This window comes from Triturus cristatus, chromosome 3_1 (assembly GCF_964204655.1).
Source record: "Triturus cristatus chromosome 3_1, aTriCri1.1, whole genome shotgun sequence".
Taxonomy (NCBI): Eukaryota; Metazoa; Chordata; class Amphibia; order Caudata; family Salamandridae; genus Triturus; species Triturus cristatus.
Window position 1 is genome coordinate 480,470,861 of NC_140583.1, and position 21,997 is coordinate 480,492,857.

Below are 21,997 nucleotides of genomic sequence, written 5' to 3' on the forward strand. Positions count from 1 at the left end.
GAGATAAGGTGCACTGGAGAGGAGTAGTGGATAATCAAGCCTGTAAGGGAGTGCGTTGCAGAGTCCGGGGTCAGACGGAGGTAGTAATGAAGAGGGATTCACCCTGAAGGCTCGCACAGAGGGAGCCCGAGAAGTGTCACTTGCCTGATACTCCCACCTCATAAACCTCCTCTTCCCAATAAAGGAACATTACATGGAAAAAGCGCTTTTTGAGAGTGATAATATTTAGAAAGAGATTTGGAAAAAAGTGCGTTTTACTGGGCCTTATAAGACTAAGAAGAGATTAAGGAGGGCCCGGAAGCAGGCCTGCCTAGACATATATGCGACAAATCAAGCAGGCAGTGGCCCACCCAAATAAAAATTTCTGGAGCCGGGCCAGTTTCCCACATGGCGCTTTACAAACAAAAGAGTAGAGCAAGTTTAAAAACCCAGCGTGTACTTTCAGAAAGTACACGCTGGGTTTTTAACCTTGTTCTACTCTTTAGTTAGTAAAGCGCGGTGCGGGGAATATTGTGGGCTTTGTTTAAGAATTCATGTTAATCACAGCCCCTTCACGAGCTGTAATTAACATGAAAACTTAAACAAAAGCCCACAATCTTCCCCCACACCGCGCTTTACTAACTAAAAAGTACACAGCAAGTTTAAAAACACAGCGTGTACTTTGAAAAGTACACGCTGTGATTTTAAAGTTGCTCTTCCCTTTAGTTAGTAAAGCGTGGTGCGGGGAATATTGTGGGCTTTTGTTTAAGAATTCATGTTAATCACAGCTCGTAAAGGGGCTGTGATTAACATGAATACTTAAACAAAAGCCCACAATCTTCCTCGCACTGCGCTTTACTAACATAAGGGTAGAGCAAGTTTAAAAACACTACGTGTACTTTCTGAAAGTACACGCTGTGTTTTTAAACTTGCTGTGCTCTTTAGCATAGCTGCCAAGGTTTCAGATTGCTATGTGTGGCATTTTAATAATTTCCCTGTAATTGTGAATGACATTTCCGCAACTATGAGTGACATTTTCTCCCGAGCAAAAATCAAGCAATGAAACATAGGGAGACAAATAAATATCCGAAATTACACCCATTTGAGCTACAAGAAACTGTAAGAAGCAATTGAAGTAAAGTGCACTAATGGGGGCGTGCAAACAGCGACGGTGATCTGCTCTGCCAAACAGTGCGCCCCTTGCTGAGTGGTAGCTGAAACAAGAGTATTAGCTCGATAACTGCACTTTTTATCTCCATCCTGAAACATTGCAACATTCAGGTGCTACACCTTTAGGTCCTCATTAGAAACAAGACTTCATCTCATTTGCACCTTTAAGCCCAACACAAAACATGATGCAGTCAAGTCTGTGGCACCATCAGGCTATACTGAGAATACATTATTTTCATTATCACCATACAGGCCAGGGTTTTGCAGTTAGGAACATTCTGCTTTGTAGGAATGCTTGTCATAAAAAGGCTCACTGGGTGCTCAGAAGCAGGGAGTGAGCACAACCACATTGATACATTGCCTTGTTAAGTTACAAGACCATTGGCATTGTGATACCCTAAGATCATTTAGCTGGCATGGTTTACGTGTGTACACAGAGCATGCCTCTGCGGAGAAGTAGTGACATATGTCAAATTCAAGCATGGATTTTAGGAATTGACTTTAGGAGAATCCTATTTTATTTGTGTCTTACTAAAAAAGGTTTTCTGAATGAAAAGGATTAATCAATAAAATGAGTAGCTTTATGTAATGTTCCTAGCTTCCAGCTGAAACGCATTGTATGTTGTAAAGAGTATGGCAGAAGTGTTTTTGGACTAGAAGATTGAACAGCGCAGAGCCTATATTCTTAGTTAACTATTTTTTGTATGTTAGCAAAGTGTAAACATAGATTAAGAACACACTCAAAAACACGTTTGAGCGTAGGCAAAGACTCACATTTCCTGCTGACAGTGCCTTGCAATTATGCAAGAGGGGAGTGGCATTATCCCAGGGTTAGGCATCATCGTGCCATAGATGCCTGGAGCTGCCACCCTTATGCTTGAGCTAGTTTTATTCAAATGGTAGGCACCATCATACCATGGATTCCCTTAACTTGGAAAGAATTATCAACATTATGCCAGTGCCGGCTTTATACTGGAAATATGCCAGTCACACACATTCAGGCATGCGCTCCCATACTCTGGCACACACACTCTCACTAACTGTATTAAATGTAGTTACTCTGCGAGGCTGCAGTGCGTGTGGTGCAAGCTGCAGCCCCTCTCCCTTGTGGTACCTACAGCATAGCAGGAGGTATGGGGTCAAAAATGCAGAGCTTGAATTCTAGCTAGTCACTTTGTGGTTTGAGACATATAGAGGTTGGCTGTTATTTATTTTAGTATTTGAGGAACTCCCTTGAATCGGCTGCCCTACTGTGCCTTGTTCTGTGTTTTGTTTAAACTTATCTGCAAGTAAAAAATGATTGAAGGTTATTCCTCTTGATGCTGATTTTTAAATTTAAGGCTGAATTTTTCTATTTTCTGTTCAAAAACACCCTTACGTTCTTACAATCAAAAGCTATATTACTCTTCCGCTCGGGTGGTTTGTCGCAGGTTTTCTGCCATTGCAATGAATGGAAACGCAGCTCTTTGATAGTTAATAGCTTACTGTTCTATATTAGGATTTAAACTTATAAACTCCAAGTAACAAAAGGGGCAACATTTCCCCACCCAATGAACAGTGCTCCAGTTAAGAATCTATAGTAAAATCTTATAATGGTACCACCGTTGGGGGCATATTATCAAGAATGGCATTAAAATTATCGCCGCTTTAGCAGCGGGAAACTGCCGCTAAAGCGGCGATAATGGGCTTGATATTATGCGCTTGAGCATTCCAATAGAAGCCCAGGTTCACACCAGAACATGGGCTTCTATTGGAATTCTCAAGGGCATATTATCAAGCCCATTATTGCCGCTTTAGCGGCAGGAAACTGCCGCTAAAGCGGTGATAATTTTAACACCGTTCTTGATCATATGCCCCTTGGAGTCTTGTGCTTTTCTAAACCTGAAGTGTACTTCCCTGTGTAACCAATTCATGTCATGGAGTGTTTATCCAATTTGCAAACCAACCTTAAGACCCTTAATGTGGCGCTGTATGTGTAAAAATGCACCATCTTTTCACTTTTTAAAGTAAACGTTTGGAGTGACATTTGGCGCTGCGCACGCATACGGTCTGGTTCCTGGCGCTGCACACATGTGCGGTCTGGTTCCTGGCACACATTGCCAAGGTTGCAGCGCACAGAGACCCTCCACTGCCGCACACAGAGGAAAAAAATTAGAGAGAACATTGATCATAACCCCCCTTGCATTGTTAGAGGTGAAGAGGCTGTGTGGTAGCCCGCCCATCTTGGACCTGCTACTTCTGCAGCTCTACCCCTGAGGTGCGTCTCCTGCAACCGCGCTATTTGTATCCTATGCCTATCTAGGTAAGCTAGCCCTTGTCTAATGTTTTTGGGGCTATTGAGCCTTTAACATTCCACGTCAGCAGGAGTGATGGAACAGCATGCAGGTCCCTTACATTCTGCCTAGACTCTGCGCTGTTGTGTATGTGTGAGATGGATCTCCTGACGTTCCCTGGATTGTCACAGCACTGCATCACGGTTGCAGTAATTTGGGAGGGCACTATGATGAGACGTGGAGGGGCACTGGGGGGTAGCCTCATCCTCAGTAATCTATGTGCTGTTTTGACCACCAGCACTTCGGAGAACTGCTCGGCTCCAAAGATCTCCTTCAGCAAGCTCTCCACATAGAGGTCCATTGTGCTGGTGTTGGTTGATTCAGGGACCCTTGTGATCCGTATATTGTTCAGTTTGGATCTCGCTTCGAGGTCCTAATTTTTTACTTGAATTAATGCCAGAACCTTCTCCATATTTAGGCATTTCTCTTGGGTGTTGTGAAGCTTGTCTTCAGACGCGGATATGCGTTGCTCTGCCTCTGTTATTCTGGACGACTGTTTGTCCAGCTTATCCGCCATGTGGTCGATACGTAGATTAAGAGCATCAATTTTGCTGTCAATTGATTAAAGATCCTGCTGCATTGCCGCCAGCGTGGATGCCAGCGTCACAGAGCCATGAGGCTGAGCCTCCTGCTCTGAGTCAGACAACTCCTCTCTGATGGTTTGGCTGCTCGCTTGGCCTCTAAGGTGAGGCAGGACTGCTATTTGTCAGTTTTGCCCACGATGTGCCATGGTAGACTGATGGTTCCTATAAATGCACAGCGTTTATGTATGGGGTGTTGAGCATATTTGTCAAAGGGGGGATGCCCGCCAGGGCTGCAGGTTCCTCACTATCACCTCATGTAGATGCACACTTGTGGGGTTTTGTTGCTCATGGTGTACTGCGGCTAGACTTACCCCCACTGTTCCTTCCCCTGCCGGGGTACTGCGGGTATGGAGTGCTATGGCGGGCTATCCAGCACTACACAGTGGTTCTGCCCACTGCCAAATCCTGTCAAACCGCTGTTATGTACAGGCAGTGGCCGGTAGTCCAAGGCCCCGATCACAGTGCCTGCCGACATCCACCTGCAAGAGTGCATAGCCGGCGCCCACACCCTCGCTACGGGGGATGCTCAGTAGGCGCACCCCAGGCAAGCTCCTCATTTCTAGATCGATGTGCCCCTCAATGGTATGGTTTCGGGTGGCACGACCGGCCCAAAGCTCTCCTCACTGCTACCGCGCAGCATGCCCAGCTCCTCAGCAAATTCCTGCCGCAGCTCACCCCAAGTGGCCCAGTAGCTGCCCACGTCTCCAGCACCCTCCAAGCCTCCCGCTGGGCCAACATACACCACTCACTGTAGCGGGCGGCAGGGCACAGCTCGCTAGTAGCTCAGTTCTCCTCCATCGGGGGCTACGTTAACTGCAGCACAGACATGTTGTTAAGCCTGCAGTGTCTCTCCGCAGATCTGATGGTGGCCGCCATTTTGCATCACTGTACCGCCATGCAGGCCCGTCGGCACCTCAGCGGCACTCCAACATTTTGTGGTATTGGTCCTGGCAACCCGGCTCTTCTGATTCTCCACGTTTTACCACGCTGGTGGCACTATTTCTTGGTGGCTGCTGGTCCCAGTATTGCAGATTTTAGTTGGATGTAATTCCCCGGTCCGCAGAGCAGCACTAATCTGCAGCCATCTTGTGTCAGGCTCTCTAGCGCCCTCTGCCCCACCCCTCCCAAATATTGTACAAATTTGAGCTGGAGGAGTCAGAAACTCATGTGGTACCAATGAGTGCTCCTAGTCTTGCTGACATGCCTGCTCCTGTGCTTTTTTGCCCTTGTCTGGCAGTTACCATATCAGTTAGCCGCCAAGTTCTATACTACAGGCAGGTTCTCTGTCCTGCACAATGGCTGTAGCACAGGATGCAATACCAGAAGGGACACTGCTCTGTGACTAAGACAGATCAAACCAGTGTCACTCTCGGCATTGCGCTCCATGCTGCAGTCATACAGGAGGTGGGAGCCTGCCTGCAGCAGACTAAAGGAGGGTGGACTGGTACTGATGCAAACTTTTGTATGTGTTTGTCTGAGAGTGTATGTGTATGAGACTTTGTGGATGTTTGTGTCTTACTGTTTGAGAGTGTGAGAGAGAGAGACAGTGTGTGTGTGTGTGTGTGTGTGTGTGTGTGTGTGTGTGCCCATGTCTGTGTGAGAGAATATGTGGGTGTCTGGCTCTGTGTGTACATGGGTGGGCGGGGCTGTTTGGCCTGAGACGGCCAGGCAAACCCTCATGCGCACCGACAGCAGGGCCCACCACTCCTCCTCCCATGCTGCAGTGCTGTGGCCCCGCCTTCCAAGACTCAGACACAGGATGAAAAATGAAATGATCTGCATTAAGATCATTTTATTTTTCGTTTGCCTCTGTGGGCAGTGAGGTGACGCTACTCCGCCATGGTGGAGCAGCCGCCAATGTCATTGTCAAGTCTCAACACCTGCGTCCATTTCTGCCCACACTTCCTATCAATTAGGATACACTATAACGACATATTCAAGACAGAGATCACTGTGAAGGGGAGGCTTTACTGGTTTAGCAAAATAGGTATGGTACGAATTGATCTGGGAAAAGAGGCACTCAACATATGGGATAAAACGCTCTTTGATGGCACATCCTGGAGAGCCCTTTTTCATGGATGTTTCCCATTTGTCACATTTAGCCTACAGATTGCTTTGGGAGAATGTATTTGTTAGCAGAAACAAAAAATAATAGGAGTTATTATAATAAGTTAAACAGCACTTTTACAAGCAAAACCATCAATCGATTTCAACTGGCTTCCTAAAGAGGGCATTGTATGCTGAAAAATACTATACTGATCCAAGATGCTAATTGGAATCTAGAAATTATGAATTAATATGATTCGTCGGATATTGCACAGAGCTGTATGGACTTGTATGTTCGGTTTATCAGAGTTCTTGCATTAATCGCATCATAGGCGACCTTGAAGATTAATATTATTGTTTCTTCTGTTGGGGCTCATCCACAGACTCAACATGGATTTTATTCAGCAATTCTTGTTTATCTTGTTGTGCTCTGCTGTAATTAAAAGGCTTTTTGGCTTGGGAATGGAAAAAGTACATATAGTTTCTTCTTCTTGCGCACCGACAGCAGGGCCCACCACTCCTCCTCCCATGCTGCAGTGCTGTGGCCCCGCCTTCCAAGACTCAGACACAGGATGAAAAATGAAATGATCTGCATTAAGATCATTTTATTTTTCGTTTGCCTCTGTGGGCAGTGAGGTGACGCTACTCCGCCATGGTGGAGCAGCCGCCAATGTCATTGTCAAGTCTCAACACCTGCGTCCATTTCTGCCCACACTTCCTATCAATTAGGATACACTATAACGACATATTCAAGACAGAGATCACTGTGAAGGGGAGGCTTTACTGGTTTAGCAAAATAGGTATGGTACGAATTGATCTGGGAAAAGAGGCACTCAACATATGGGATAAAACGCTCTTTGATGGCACATCCTGGAGAGCCCTTTTTCATGGATGTTTCCCATTTGTCACATTTAGCCTACAGATTGCTTTGGGAGAATGTATTTGTTAGCAGAAACAAAAAATAATAGGAGTTATTATAATAAGTTAAACAGCACTTTTACAAGCAAAACCATCAATCGATTTCAACTGGCTTCCTAAAGAGGGCATTGTATGCTGAAAAATACTATACTGATCCAAGATGCTAATTGGAATCTAGAAATTATGAATTAATATGATTCGTCGGATATTGCACAGAGCTGTATGGACTTGTATGTTCGGTTTATCAGAGTTCTTGCATTAATCGCATCATAGGCGACCTTGAAGATTAATATTATTGTTTCTTCTGTTGGGGCTCATCCACAGACTCAACATGGATTTTATTCAGCAATTCTTGTTTATCTTGTTGTGCTCTGCTGTAATTAAAAGGCTTTTTGGCTTGGGAATGGAAAAAGTACATATAGTTTCTTCTTCTTGATTTTTAACCCCTGGAGAAGCACCTATTTAGGACAGCGAAACGTATTGGTTGTTACAGAAAAGAATGACCTCACTACTACTGTGTTTTTTCTATTGTATTGATCTTATGAGTTTTACATATGTAGGAAAATATCTGCTGCTGTTGTTTGGAATGAAGACTTTGCAACAGAATTATTTTTGTAATAAATGTATATCAGGCTTTTGAGATTGTTGCTGTATGGGCAGGTAATATATTAGAACTATGGTAAAATTGGAAACTTTCTGTTCAATGTTATTGCTCCCCAGTACCCAATAAATGTCCTTATGCTATGTTATAAACTACAATATGAAATAACAAGTTAAATGTACTATACCTGTAACCCTGTAATGAGTCTCGCTACTTTCGTGGAGCAGATGGCTGCCTAAGAACGTCTCTCCGTCGGATCGGAGATTATGAACAGCAGTCCCGAGAGATCCATGCGAAGCAAAGGGGCCCAAAAGGAGCTCAGAATGTCGGAACCACAGCAGCATCCAATGACACCAAACTAAAGACCGCAAAAGCAAGCATTGAAGCAAAATTGGGATAACACGGAGAGAGGACGGTGTACTGTGAGGAGCAGCAAGATGGCGGAACCGAAACTGAAACCAGCAACACGGGGAAAATAGGGGATCGATAGCGAGGAGACGAAGTCAGCACGAAGCCAGCGCTAGCGCCTGATACAATAACTGGCTGCCCAAACAAGTCAAGGCAGCAGTCAGCATTATCAGCATATCCCTAAAGTCAGCAACCTGGGGCAAATAGGCTGGCTCATCGAGCAATGCCAACAGCGACGAAAATAGAGGTCGCCGGCCCGACTCAGTCTGGTAAGATCCCATGAACAAGTAGTATGGGTCCGTGACCAGGGGAATCCTACCGAGCAGCAGTGGGTATTCACACGAAGAGAATACCGGGGGAGGTCTCCCGCTAAAGAGGAAATGAAAACAAAACCACCACAACCCAAAATGGCGCCGGGACCAAAGATTATTAAGTGGGAGGAGACAGCATAGCAGCAGCAAAACCACGCACCGGAGCTAGACCCACGTAACAGCCAGTACATCATGCGTCCACACCTTTGAGCACCTCTGAGCAGCGGGAAACACAGAAGACAAGCAGTGAGTAGATAGGCGGCAGCAGCGTGGGTTGGCTGTATGCAGGCAGGCTCTGAACGAGCGACCGAGTTCACGAAAACGGGAGAAGGCTCCAGCAGGAAGGTGGCCAGGAAGGTTTGCATGACGGCGATGGCGGTGGGGGCAAACAAGACAAGGGAGCCTGAGGATACGGAGCCTAAGGCACAGTAGATCCTTTCAGAGCAGGGGAATGTATTCAGTCCAAAACCAGCCGAGCCAATCCAAAATGGCGGCAGCCTCAACCCTACCCGGATCGCTTCACCACACAGAGTGAAGGGCCAGTATAAAGCGGATAGCAGTGGCAAACTGCGACATCAAGAGGCAAGCAAGAGGGAACATTGCCCTTGCCACACGGATATCTGGGAAAAAGGAAAACCGAACCCCCAATAAGGGGCATGCAATAGCGGGAAGGGAGCGCAGCTTTCTATAGCGACCACACCTGCAGGTGGTGATGCACACCTCCGTCAGTACACTCTGAGGCATCACTCGGAAATCCAAGGGGCCCAAGGCAGGCTATGTGTGTGGCAAACTAGAGAGAATTTAGAGGCGTGAGGTGAGAGGTTTCATGCTGCCTGACCCCAAACGTTCGGCCCCGCAGCCCTCCCTTCTTGCAGTGACCCAGGGACCCAGTGACGCCGCAGTTCCCCCCAAAGAAGACCAGCTGTACTCCCACAGAGGACCAACGCTGTAAGGAATAGCACAGAGACATTTAAGCCGTGGAGGCCCAACTCGGCATGATAAAGAGGGAATTAAAACAACAACACAACAGTACAAGAGACTCCTGGGCCCTGCATAATTCCACACAATTCTGGTATACATCAAGGGCACCCAACTGATACAGCCATGGCAGAGAGGGAATCAAGACTACTACAACAGCAAAAAAAAAAACAAGGCAAAGCCAGCCATCTCAGACTCCCCCATCAAACAGAAGCCAGATATCAATAGCACCCTAGATATGATATTGAAGAAGCTAGCAGAGGTGCACGACTTGGCTAAGTGCACAAAAAACACCACAGACGCAATTCAGCTCAAGATTGCAGCGGTTAGGGCTGATCTACACACAGTCAAGACTGGCAGTTGCACTGTAGGACCCTGCGGGTGCTGAGTGAGCAGAAGTAGGCACCTGCAGAGTGAGACACTCAAATCCTTGTGCCTCCTGTTTTTACCCAGAACGACACGACGGTGCTGCAACACATCTGCAAAGCACGCATTGCCTTGGTAGTGGTGAGGGAGACTCTTATTGCACGTTGCCTTGGTCCTTCCCTGCGTTGAGATAACCAGAGGCTGGCAGCTGTATTGTGGACCCCCTCTGCTGGCGCTCCCTGTGTCTCCAGCTGCAGTAAAGAGCCGAATGACAAGGACTTGCCCATAGACCTACCTTGCACGGTGATCTGCTCAGGGCACCAGTGACCGGCGTGAGTAGACACTTGATTTTGGGTCCTTGTCAGAGATTCCTCTGTGGCCTGACTGGAGTACTAGTCGTGGTGCAACAAGCCTAGTCGGGGTTCGAGGGGAGCGGTCTTGTCCCCCCCCCGGGGGCAGTGGTGGGTACCTAGTGAGTGAGTAGCCAGAGTCGCACATATTGTTGGCAATGGGTGTTAAATCGCAAAAGATGAGCAGAGGGGCCGACTGGACATCAGCCATTGTTTTCCTCCTCATCTTGTTTTTCTATGCTTATTGAATGGTTAGGCCCCGGAGGTTTGGGATCGCCATCGGCGTAAATCCTGAGTAAACCCTGGAATTCGAGCCTATCAAACCAAGCTACTTGCTTCATATGGCTAAATATGATATAATATTATAATATTAATATAATATAATAGCTCCCCCACAGACTTTTGTTTTTGGATTTTATCTTTTGGTTTTTGTGGTTTGTGTTTGTTTACCTATTTAATTTGCTCAAATTTTACGATGTAATCTGTTTTGCTACCTAATCTGCTCTTGATTTTTAATTCCTCCCTTCGTTATCCTACTCCCATATTTTATTGTGTTTGTTTAACTATTTAATGTGATCCATATTTGCACTGGAATCTGCTTTTACTATCTTATCGGCACGTTGACTGTATTTCCTCGCCTATTTGCCCCCTTGCTTGATTCATCATATCTACTGTGCTTGTTTTACCTTTTCTACCCTACTAAACATCAATGATGTCATTCTGTTTTGCTATCAAATCTGCTCCTGATTTTATTCCTCTCTTGCTTAACACTACCTCCTTATCTTGGCCCAGATTTTTCGACCCCACACTCTCCCAGCGCCCCCCCTCTCCTCTCCTCCCCTACCCCATCTCCTTTAACTTCCTGCTCTTTTCTCTGTCTCCCTCTCACGTCCACCCAAAATGCCCCTTCACAGTACTGACCATCACCCTCAGGACCATACCCTTTCTAAACACGGCCCCAACTACTGGACCATTCTCTACCCCCCAAATCTCTCCAAACACGCAAGGAAAAATTTCAAACAGAAACTCCTCATCCGCAACCCTGAAACACTCATTGTCGATAACTACCTCAGCCTCACCTCCCCCATTATTACCAACTACATCTACTACTCCAAACGCCCTTCCAAATGGAAGAGCATCTTCCTCCAACACCTCCCTATCTCTAAATCAATCAATATCCCATTTGGATTTAAAATATCCACCGCTCCCTCCCCAGCCTTTCAGGGTGATAATGATATCTCCATCTTCAAAACAGGTAATATCCTTATACAAGCCTCGCCTTCCCACCTCTCTATCTTTGAACACCACTTTAGCACTATGTCTCTCCTCCTTAACCATTCAGCGCCTAACACTCCTCCTCCCCAAGCGAACAGAACCCCTCAAACCTCTTCCTCCCCCCTCCCCCCACTCTACCTCCACTCTCAACCTCCAAAAATTGACCTCACCATCTCCCTCCCTTGACCCCCTATTGATAACGACTACCCCATCCCCAATTACCTACTTCTCATCCCCCACTTATCTCTCTCTCTCTCCCCCTAACCCCCTTAACCCTTACTCCTCGGACCCCTCCTTGAATAACAGTAGCCCCAAACTCCTGTCACCTACTTATCATTCCCTTCCCATGACCCGCCCTCCCCCTGTCCCCCAAACCTCCCTCCCCCTGACCCAACCACTCACTTACTCCACTGTCTTTTCCCCGCAATCACCTATCACAACTCCTCACCCCCCTACCCCTACCAATCCCATACACTCTCTGCTCCTCCCCTTCCCCTCTACCCACCCCCCTCAGGCTCTACCTACCCAACCCCCCAACCCCGCACCTCAACCCCCAATAAACACCCATCTTCCTCACACCCCTTCACCCCAACCCTCAATAATCACACATCCCCATCACACCAATATATTCGTTTCTCACTCGCTTCATGCCCTTTTATCTTCTCCGACCACATCACCTGCAGATTTCTGCCCCCTGTTTAACCTAACCCCTCCACTCTCACTTAACAGATCCGCCAGCCATCACTCCATACCTACTACCCTATCTCCCCCCTCACACAATAGGCCTCCATCCGCAACTAATCACGACCACTCCCTATCCCCAGACCATTCTCCTCCCACCTCCCACGCCCCTTTATCACTTCCCTGTACCCGGACTACCCCAAGCCTACACAACACTGTACTCGTCCTACCTACTTTAACTTCCGAATCCCTCACTCCTCACAGCCCCGTCACCGCTCACCCCACACTATCTACCACATCTTCCCCTCTCACATTAGTCCACCCTCAGCAAATAACTCAGACCACGCACTCCCAATACCTCCCCTCTCCTCAATTGCCCAGATCCTACACAACATTGAATGTGACCTATCTAATTTAACTACGGAATTTGCCCAACTCAGAAAAGACTTCTTTGTCCACAGTACCAGAACCCTCCCTCACCATAAAACCACCATCCTCCCTCCCTCAAACATCCCCAATAACAAACACAACCTTTGGAGATCACTCCCTCTCCGATGCCGTAAGCATAGACCTCTCCGCACCTCTCCCCATCTCTCCCCATCCGACCTCGCCGACCTATGTAACTCCTACCTTACTAATCTGCCAACCACCAACCCTCCACTCCCTTATGCCCCATCCCTGTTATAATAGGGACAAATAGAACCCCCGCTTCCCCCAGACCACCACCTCAACTTTTGCTGATCCACTCTTGCCCACCCTCCATACCCAACCCCACACCACTGAAATGCATGCTAGTTAACTGTCGCTCTGCGGTCCTATACGCCACGGAAATCTCGGAAACCATCCTGGGTGAATGCATTGATATTGCATTCCTCACTGAAACCTGGCTAAATGATCACTCAACGAGCATACTTGACCTTCTCTCCCCCCGGGATACTCTATTCTTAGAAAAGACAGACCTAACAGAGTTGGGGGAGGGCTAGCCATTATCTTCAAAAAGGAACTTCAGATTTCCCATATCACTAACCCAGGCTACGCCTCATGCGAATACCTGGAAGCAGAACTGTTAACTCAAAACTCCCGCCCAATTCGTCTACACAACATCTATCGCCCTCCGGGACCACCACAGCCCTTCATTGAGGACTTATCCGATCTACTGGCGCAATCAGCAATATCCAACTCAAAAAATCTCTTTCTTGGGGATCTGAACCTCCATTGGAATGATACCAATGACCCCACCATCTCCCTCCTCACTATACTTCTTGAAATCAACGAACAAAACCAACTCTGCCAATCTCCAACTCACACTAAAGGATCCATACTTGACGTCATTCTGTCCAACGAGGATCTGACTTCCGTTACCAATATCATCCCCACTGACTGGTCCGACCATCACCTTATACTCTTCACCATTGCTACCTCAGCAAACCTTCCTGCCCCTAAAACTACCAGACCTTAGAAAGTGACCAGAAACCTAAAAGGCATCCCCCCAGGTGTTCTACAATCGAAACTCCAAGCTCAACTTCTCAGCTCAGTGCCTTGAGACCCTAGCGGGTGAGTAGCACGCTATATAAATTGATTGATTGATTGATTGATTCTCATTCCCCCCTCCCAAAATGCGAATGAGCTCACTGAACTATTTAACAATACTGTTACAGATATTCTTGACCAACTAGCCCCGCCTAAACTCAAAAACCAAAGAAACACCCCCTCAAACTCTTGGTTTAATACAGAGATAAATAATGAGAGACGGGCACTCAGACTGTCGGAAAGAACCTGGAGACACCATCCCTCACCCTCCCATCTTGCACTTCTCAAACATGCCAGATCCACTTACAAAAAACACATTCTCAAGGAAAAAGCATCCTTCTTCCGCACTCAACTTGACCGTGCCAAAAACAGACCCAGGGAACTCTTCAAAATCATCCGAAACCAAACTTCCCCCGCACCTCCAAATATGACAGCCTCATCAGACAGATGTGAAGAAATTGCCCACTTCTTCTCGGAACAAATTGCCAAAATTGACCAATCCTTCCTTCCCACACAACTATCCTCCAACTCCCAATCCAATCCTGTCCTCACCTCTACTACCTACTCCACATCCCCCTTCCAGACGATACACACTCTCCTCTGCCCTCTATCCTACCGCTCCCCAGCGAGCCTCCTCACCCGCCCATTTCCATACCCCCCCACCACTCCACAGGCCTCTCACCTTCCACATCTCCAGTAACCAACTCCCCTAAATCTCAACTTAAGAACAATGCCTCCTTGCTCAACTTTCTCCCCGTCACTGAGCTTGAAGTCCTCAATATAATTGGCAATCTAAAACCGTCCTCCCACACAAAAGACCCAATACCCTCCAACCTTGTCCCTGCCCTTAAGCACATCATCACCCCATTCTGGTCCAAAATCATCAACACCTCTCTCTCTACGGGCTGTGTCCCCTCCTCCCTTCAGCTTGGTCAAATCTCGCCCATAATCAAAAACCCCAATGCTGACCCCAATGACCTAAATAATCTCAGCCCCATCACTAACCTCCCCCTTCTCTCAAAGGTACTTGAAAAATGTGTCCTACTACAACTAGACAAACACATATAAAATTTCAACCTTCTCGTCCCCTTTCAATCTGGCTTCAGAAAAGGCTACAGCACCGAAACGGCAATGCTCAATGTCATAGATAACATCCATCAATCACTTGACAACGGCGAGACCTGCCTTCTTATCCTTCTTGATCTCTCCGCAGCATTCGATATAGTCAACCATTCAGCCCTACTTAATGTGCTTAGGAACCGTTTTGGCCTTAATGGCACCGCCTACAAATGGTTCATCTCTTATCTACAACATCGTACTCAGCAATAAGGATCTATCCTCTCTCCCTCCCTCTTTAACCTCTTTATGGAACCCCTCACCCTCATTCTTAACCAAGCAGGCATAAATTACCACCTCTACGCCGATGACACCCAAATCTATTACAAGATTAAAACTCATGCCGACATCTTACACCTGAACAACACCCTTACCAAGATCCAAACCTGGTTCCATTCCAATCATCTCAAACTCAACCCTAACAAAACCGAAATCATTCTCTTCTCCCCCAAAAATAACCCTCTACCCGTCCAATCATGGATCCCTGACCTCAATGCACTCAATTGCTCACTCACCCTGTCCAACTCCGTCAAATCTCTTGGCATCACTATCGACAACAACCTAACCCTTAATGTTCAGATCAAAAACTCTGCCAAAGGAGCCCTCTTCACTCTCCGTCACCTCAAGAAAATTAAACCATTCATACCCACCGATGATTTCAAACTCGTAGTTCAGTCGCTTGTTCTGTCATGTATTGATTATGGTAATGCCATCCTTAATGGAATCCCCAAAGTACACCTAGCTCCAATCAAAGCTGTGCTCAACCTTGCTGCCAGGCTCATCTCAGACTGCAAACGCTTCGATCATATATCCCCGGCTCTCAAATCTCTTAAATGGCTCCCTATCGAAGGCAGATCTGCCTACAAAATCGCCTGCATTACTCATAAAGTCCTCCACCAAAACACTCCGCATTACCTCTCAAAGAAACTCCACACTGCGGGCTCCACTCGACCTCTGAGAAGCACCAACACCCTACTCCTAATCCCACCTCTGCATAAAAAGAAAGCTACACAATCTCGCTCCTTCTCTGGCAATGTCCCTATTATCTGGAATGCCCTCCCAAAAAACCTGCACTGTAATCCCTCCTATTCTAGTTTCAAAAAAGACCTCAAAACCCACCTCCTCAATTATTATTGGGGTTCCTAACCTCTGTCCTACACCTGATTTCTTATCTATCACACAATATTTGTTCAGTAATTTTATACCCTGTTCTCCTTTTTCACCATTTACCTAATTACTTAAATGTATAGCTCCTGCCCCTGTTTATTTATCTGGTTTTGTATAATGTTGATGTTGTCTGTACTTTGTAAAGTTTTGTTGCACTACCTTTCATATGCTTTTATACCCTATGTGCCTTATACTATCCTTATATTGTAAAGCGCTCTGATACCTCTGGGTCTAGCCAGCGCTATATAAAACCTTCAAAATAAAATAAATAAAATAAATAAATAATCCAATACTGCTCCTCAAGCTGGGTGACAGAGCACAGTGAAAGGTTGATGTTGGCAGGAACGTTTTTCACAGTACTGGATGGGATTGTGGGTAACTGCAAATAGAAGAACAATTACATTTGCGCTATAGAGCAATAACGTCATTGGCTGACAAACAAAGCGTACAATCAAGGAGAAAATGTAGAGTGGCACATGTGAAAGATGAGTGATAATTTTATTACTCTGATGAAGCTCGGCATTCTTCTATTAAGAACAATTATGTTGCCTCTAACTTCACTTTTAATAAAGTAAGACTTTATTAAACCATTCTGCACAAACTAAATGCCTGCTTTATCTTTTAGGACAGTAGTACATTTAGTTTAAATTAAAACAACATTTTAATTTTATCTCACCAGATACAGAATTCAGTGAAAAATGGAAGGGCAGAATCAAACTACTGTGACTGAATTTATTCTGCTGGGACTTTCCAACCACCCCAAAATACAGATTGCTCTCTTCGTGGTATTCTTGATCGTCTACATGATGACTCTAATTGGAAATACTTTCATCATCCTGTTGAGCAGAATAGACCACCATCTTCAAACCCCTATGTACTTTTTCCTAAGCAACTTGTCCTTCCTGGATATCTGGTACACATCAAGCATTGTCCCTAAAATGCTGGAGAACTTCCTAGTGCAGAAAAAAAGCCTTTCATTCAATGGATGTATGGCACAATTGTGCATTCATCTTTCATTGGGTGGGACTGAGTGTTATCTTCTGTTATCAATGGCCTATGATCGCTATGTAGCCATATGTAAACCATTGCATTACACCACCATCATGGACAGGACACTGTGCATTAAGTTGGCAGCCTGTTCCTGGTTTGGTGGCATTTTAAATTCATTAATCCATACTGTTTTTGCATTGCAGTTGACCTACTGCGGGCCAAACGAAATTGACCATTTCTTCTGCGAAGTGCCAGCCGTGCTGGACATGGCATGCACCGACTCTTCCATGAACAAGACCGTAATATTTTTCTGCGCAATATTGGTGGTCATGATCCCCTTTTTCTTAATCCTGATTACTTATATTCGCATCATATCCACCATCCTCAAAATCCACTCGGCCGATGGGAGGCAAAAAGCTTTCTCAACCTGCGCATCCCATATCACGGTGGTTTCTTTATTCTATGGCCCAATCATTTTTATGTACATGAGACCCGGATCAAGTCACTCACGGCATCAGGACAAAATGGCTACTCTCTTTTATAGTGTTTTGACTCCAACGCTAAATCCCCTAATCTACAGTCTTAGAAACAAAGATGTCAAAGGAGCTCTGTTCAGAATCATAGGTAAAAAAATGGATTCGCCATAAATGAAAGACTCAAATGTCACTGAACAGTAAAGTTGACTGATTGAAATAGATTTATAAAGTGTGAGAAGTTTACGTTTTATTAACTTTCTCGGCAGTGAGTAAAAAAATAATAACGTCACAGGCAGTGAGGGGGCATGTGCTTTAAGCAAACTATACACGTGCTATACAAAATATGCAGTTTTATCTCTGAATTATTTTTTTATGTTTAAAAAGCTTTATTGAGAAAAAAGAAAAATAGACAGAAAATACCAGCAACAATTCGATCAATGATGGATAATGATAACAAGAACCATGGCTAGTACAATATAAGAAATAAAAGCTATTTTAAGGTTTTATAGGAAAAGGGGGATGGGAAAAAGTTAAGGGAACACAGCGAAATGTGAACAAGCCATTAGTTAATTAACAATTTAGATTACGTTATCTTAGATGATATGAAGAGAGAACAGAGAAAAGGCGTTCAGGGGGATTTAACATTTTCGGAGTTTAGGAAGGAGGTATGTTTAGAAACAACCTGATCTAAATAAGTTGTAAGAGGTAACTAAAAAATTACTCTATTAAGTGTTGGATTACAGGAGGAGGCGAAGGCAACATCAAGTCTATGGAAGTGACGAAGGCTATTCCACCAGTCTTGCATAGAAAGCTTATTGAGAGATTTCCAATTGAGTGTAATGTGCTGAAAGGCTAAAGCGAGCATAAGATCAAAAAGGCCATGGATTATGAGAAGGTATAGATAAAGAGTCAGAGAGGCTACCAGTAAACAATAAAGGTATAGAATAAGAGACAGAGAGATGAAATATACGAGAAATATAAGACCAAACAGACGACCAAAAATTGGAAACCGAGGAACAGAGAAAAAGAAGATGCATAAGGTTAGCATCAGAAGAGCCACAGGTCCAACAGCTAGAATCTGAATCTGGAGAAAAACGGGCAATAGAGTTAGGAGGAAGATAAAGCCTATGGTAGAGAAAACACATAGACTGAGTAAGAGAAGCAGAGCAAGAGATTTTGAAAGACCTATACCAAAGTTTGTCCCATAAGTGGATAGTCCATTCACATCCCAGATCAGATTCCCAGGCAAGTTCCAATTTAGATTTAACACGATATGGATTGGGGGCTAAGTAATACTTTAATATAAGAGAAGCTTTGGGTAGGGAGAGGAGAAGTTTGAGAAGCGAGTCTTGGGTTTCATTAGGAGATGAGGGGGAAGAGAATAATGTACATCAAGAATAACTGTCATGAGAGGGAGAAACCTCTGTAAAAAGGAACGTGGACAGTGGAATAAGGCTTGAAATTCGGGAAAAGAATATGGCGAAAGGCCATTAAAAAGGTGTCTAACCCAAATAATGTTCTTTGCCCTCCAAGAACTCCAGAAAATGGGTCTGTTATTGATAAGAATAAGGGAATTATGCCAAATAGGAGAGTTCAAAAAAGTATCACGAGAAAGGGGAGTAGGTAGAACTAAAGGTTTCAGAAGGGAACAAGTATGTCTAAACAGGGGGAAAGATATATGAAAAGTTTTAACGGAAAAAGCCATTACTTCCTTGAGAGAGATAATGGCGATAATAGGATTTGCTCAATGGACAGCCAAAGAGGAGTAAAGGGAGAATGTTCAGATACAAGCCATTTCGAGGCTTGATGAAGAGAAAAGGATTTATGATAAAGGCGGAAATCTGGAAAATTCACACCACCATTAGACTTGGACTTACGAAGAGAGGAAAGAGCAATTCTAGCCTTTTTATTCTTCCAAAGAAATTTAGAAAGACAAGAATCAATACGTTTCATATACATGGCAGGAATGTGGATAGGAAGCATAGAGAGTATATTAATTAAAATAGGGGCAATCATCATTTTAATTGAGTCTAAGCGACCCCACCAAGAAAGAAAAAGGGGGTTCCAGGAAGAGAGTAATTTATCAATACGGGACAGAACAGCAGTCATATTTAACTTAATCGAGGAAGCAATAGAATTAGAAAACCATACACCTAAATATTTAATTTTTGTATCACTCCAAGCCAAACCGGTGGAAGAAAAAGAATGTGGAAGACAGAATTTAGTAAGGGGAAGGATTTCTGTTTTGTCCGAATTAATCTTGTAACCAGAGACCTTGGAAAATGAGTCAAATTCATGAAGCATAGGAGAAACAGAGGTGTCAGAATCAGAAATAAATAAAAGGATATAATCCGCATATGCAGACAATTTAAGTTGCTGGTCCTCAAAGGGAAAACCAGAAATGGAGTCATTGTTGCGGATAGAGGACAAAAAGGGTTCAAGAGCCAGGACAAAAAGAAGAGGGGATAAAGGACATCCTTGACGAACTCCATGTTGTAGAGGGAAATAGGATGAAACAGAACCATTAACTAAAACTGCCTGGGGGCAGAATACAAAAGAGAGATAAGTGAAATAATTTTGGGACCAAACCCATACCACCGTAGCGAGGCAAATAGGAAGGACCAGTCCACTCTGTCAAAAGCCTTCTCAGCATCCACTGATATAGCCGCTAGAGAAGTAGAAATAGAGGGGAGTTTGTTTAGGACATTAAGACAAAGTCGAGAGTTATCAGAAGTATGCCTTCCTTTGACAAACCCACACTGTTCTTTCCCAATAAGATGGGGCATGAGGGGATCTAGACACAGAGCAAGCAGTTTAGCAAACACCTTTTAATCAACATTTACCAAAGATATCGGTCAATAATTCTTGCAATATTTAGGATCACGACCTTCTTTATGAATTAAACAAATTGTTGCCTCCTGAAAGGTACCCTCTGTTCTACCAGCTAAGAAAAAGGAACGAAAAAGTGTTAAAAGTTTTGGCAGTAAAAAAATCTGAAAAATGTAGATAAAATTCAACAGAAAAGCCATCCAGAACAGGAGTTTTCCCTTTAGTGAGAGAATTTAGAGCGTTGGATAGCTCAATAAGGGACAAGTCTGATTCAAGAGCAAGAAGATTAAGATGAGATGTAGAAGGGGGGGATTTTCTCAAGATAGTCCTGAATGCTAGAAGAAGGAGGAGATTCAGGGGTGTAAAGATTTTGATAGAAGAGTTTGAATTCATTAAGTATTTCTTGACCTTTGTGCAAAAGAGAGTAATTGGAGGAAAATATAGCATCTATAAGAGTGCGATCCTTACGTGTTTTAAGATAGTTAGCCAGAAGCTTCCCTGCTTTGTTACGACCCCCATAATAGCGAGCACTGCTACGCAAAAGTACGGATGACGCATTATCAGTAGTGGTTTTATTGAAAGCGAGTTTAGCTCGAATGAGTTCTGGAAGAACGGAATGTTTCGGGGAGGTGTAAAGCTTGTGTTCTAAAAGTTTAGTATGTACCAAGGTGGTTTTACGTTTCTGAAGAAAGCGTTTCTTCTTTTTTGAGACGAAGTCAATGATAAAACCTCTTGCAGTAGCTTTAAAAGAGTCCCATATGATATGTGGAGAGGAGTTGGGTGTACAATTAAGGTCAAAGAATTCATTTGCGGAGGAGCCTAGCGCACAACCAAGATGGCCGCGTAGGTGCGAGGCTCCCGAGGACCTCCGCAACCTCCTATGATTATCCTGAAATTATCCTGCCCTGGATGAGGGGACTATGTTGGTGAACCTGAGCTGAGGTGGCACCCGTTTCCCGCTTCCGAATCGGACCTCGGACACCGGAGTGAGCACCGATTGAGGTTTGCGGCCTTCCCCTCGCCGGACCCCGGATTTGCGCTGTGGGGTGATCCAGTGACAAAGTGAACAACAGCGGCAGGCAGGGCCTGGCGACTCGCGTACCCCGCACTTTCGCTTTCGCTTTCACACCCCCTTGTCGTCTCTGCGAGGTTGGGTCGCGGAGCCCTTGGTGTTGGTGTGGCCTTGCTGGGAGACCCTGCCTGCCTGCAGGCTGTGATCCACCCCGCTGCTCTGAGGGGGCCCCCCCCGGAGCTCGTGGCCCTGCTTTCCTGCCCTACACGACGTGGCTGGTGCGACTGGGAGACTGGTGGCCATGGCCACGAAACAAGATGGAGACCGGGCAAAGACCAAATCGACCCGGCGTGGCGCCGTCCATCAGGCCAACAGTATGGACCGCTATACCCTCCAGAAGGGATCTCCCGATGGACCGCGCAAGTCCCCTGAGAGCCCTCCTGATGCCCCAGACCTGCCCGCAGATCTGACTCTGCGAGATGTCATGGGCGCCATTGCCGAGATGAAGGCCTCGGTGGGCCAGCGGTTTGATACACTGGCGCAGAAGATCGACTCGGTCCTCGTGGATGTTGGCCTGGTGAGGGCCGATCTTTCCAAAACCAACGACCGAGTAGATTCTTTGGCCCACACCGCATCGGGCCTAACGACAGATGTGGCGGCCTTGCAAACAGAGGTGCGCCGGCTTAGTCAGGCGAGTGCGCTTATGGATCGACGCCTGGAGGACTCCGAGAGTCGGGCACGGAGGAACAACATCCGCATTATCGGGGTGCCCGAGGGACGCGAGGAGGCGGCGGTGGATCTCTTTGTGGAGGACCTGATTGCTACCCATCTCCAGCCACGGGGGCTGAGCAAACTCTTCGCTGTGGAGAGGGCCCAC

At 45.6% G+C, this 21,997-nt stretch overlaps 1 protein-coding gene across 1 annotated transcript; it reads left to right on the top strand.

Moving 5' to 3' along the window:
• The first annotated feature begins 16,502 nt into the window (after positions 1-16,502).
• Positions 16,503-17,450, top strand: LOC146860437 (olfactory receptor 2G3-like). Its single transcript, XM_085646153.1, has one exon. It carries the CDS (start codon positions 16,512-16,514, stop codon positions 17,448-17,450), a length of 939 nt encoding a protein of 312 aa, XP_085502279.1. The 5' UTR covers positions 16,503-16,511.
• The last annotated feature ends 4,547 nt before the right edge of the window (positions 17,451-21,997 follow it).

Bases quoted from the DNA above. Each gene is read 5' to 3' on its own strand.
- LOC146860437 (XM_085646153.1), top strand. From the start codon at position 16,512: ATGGAAGGGCAGAATCAAACTACTGTGACTGAATTTATTCTGCTGGGA.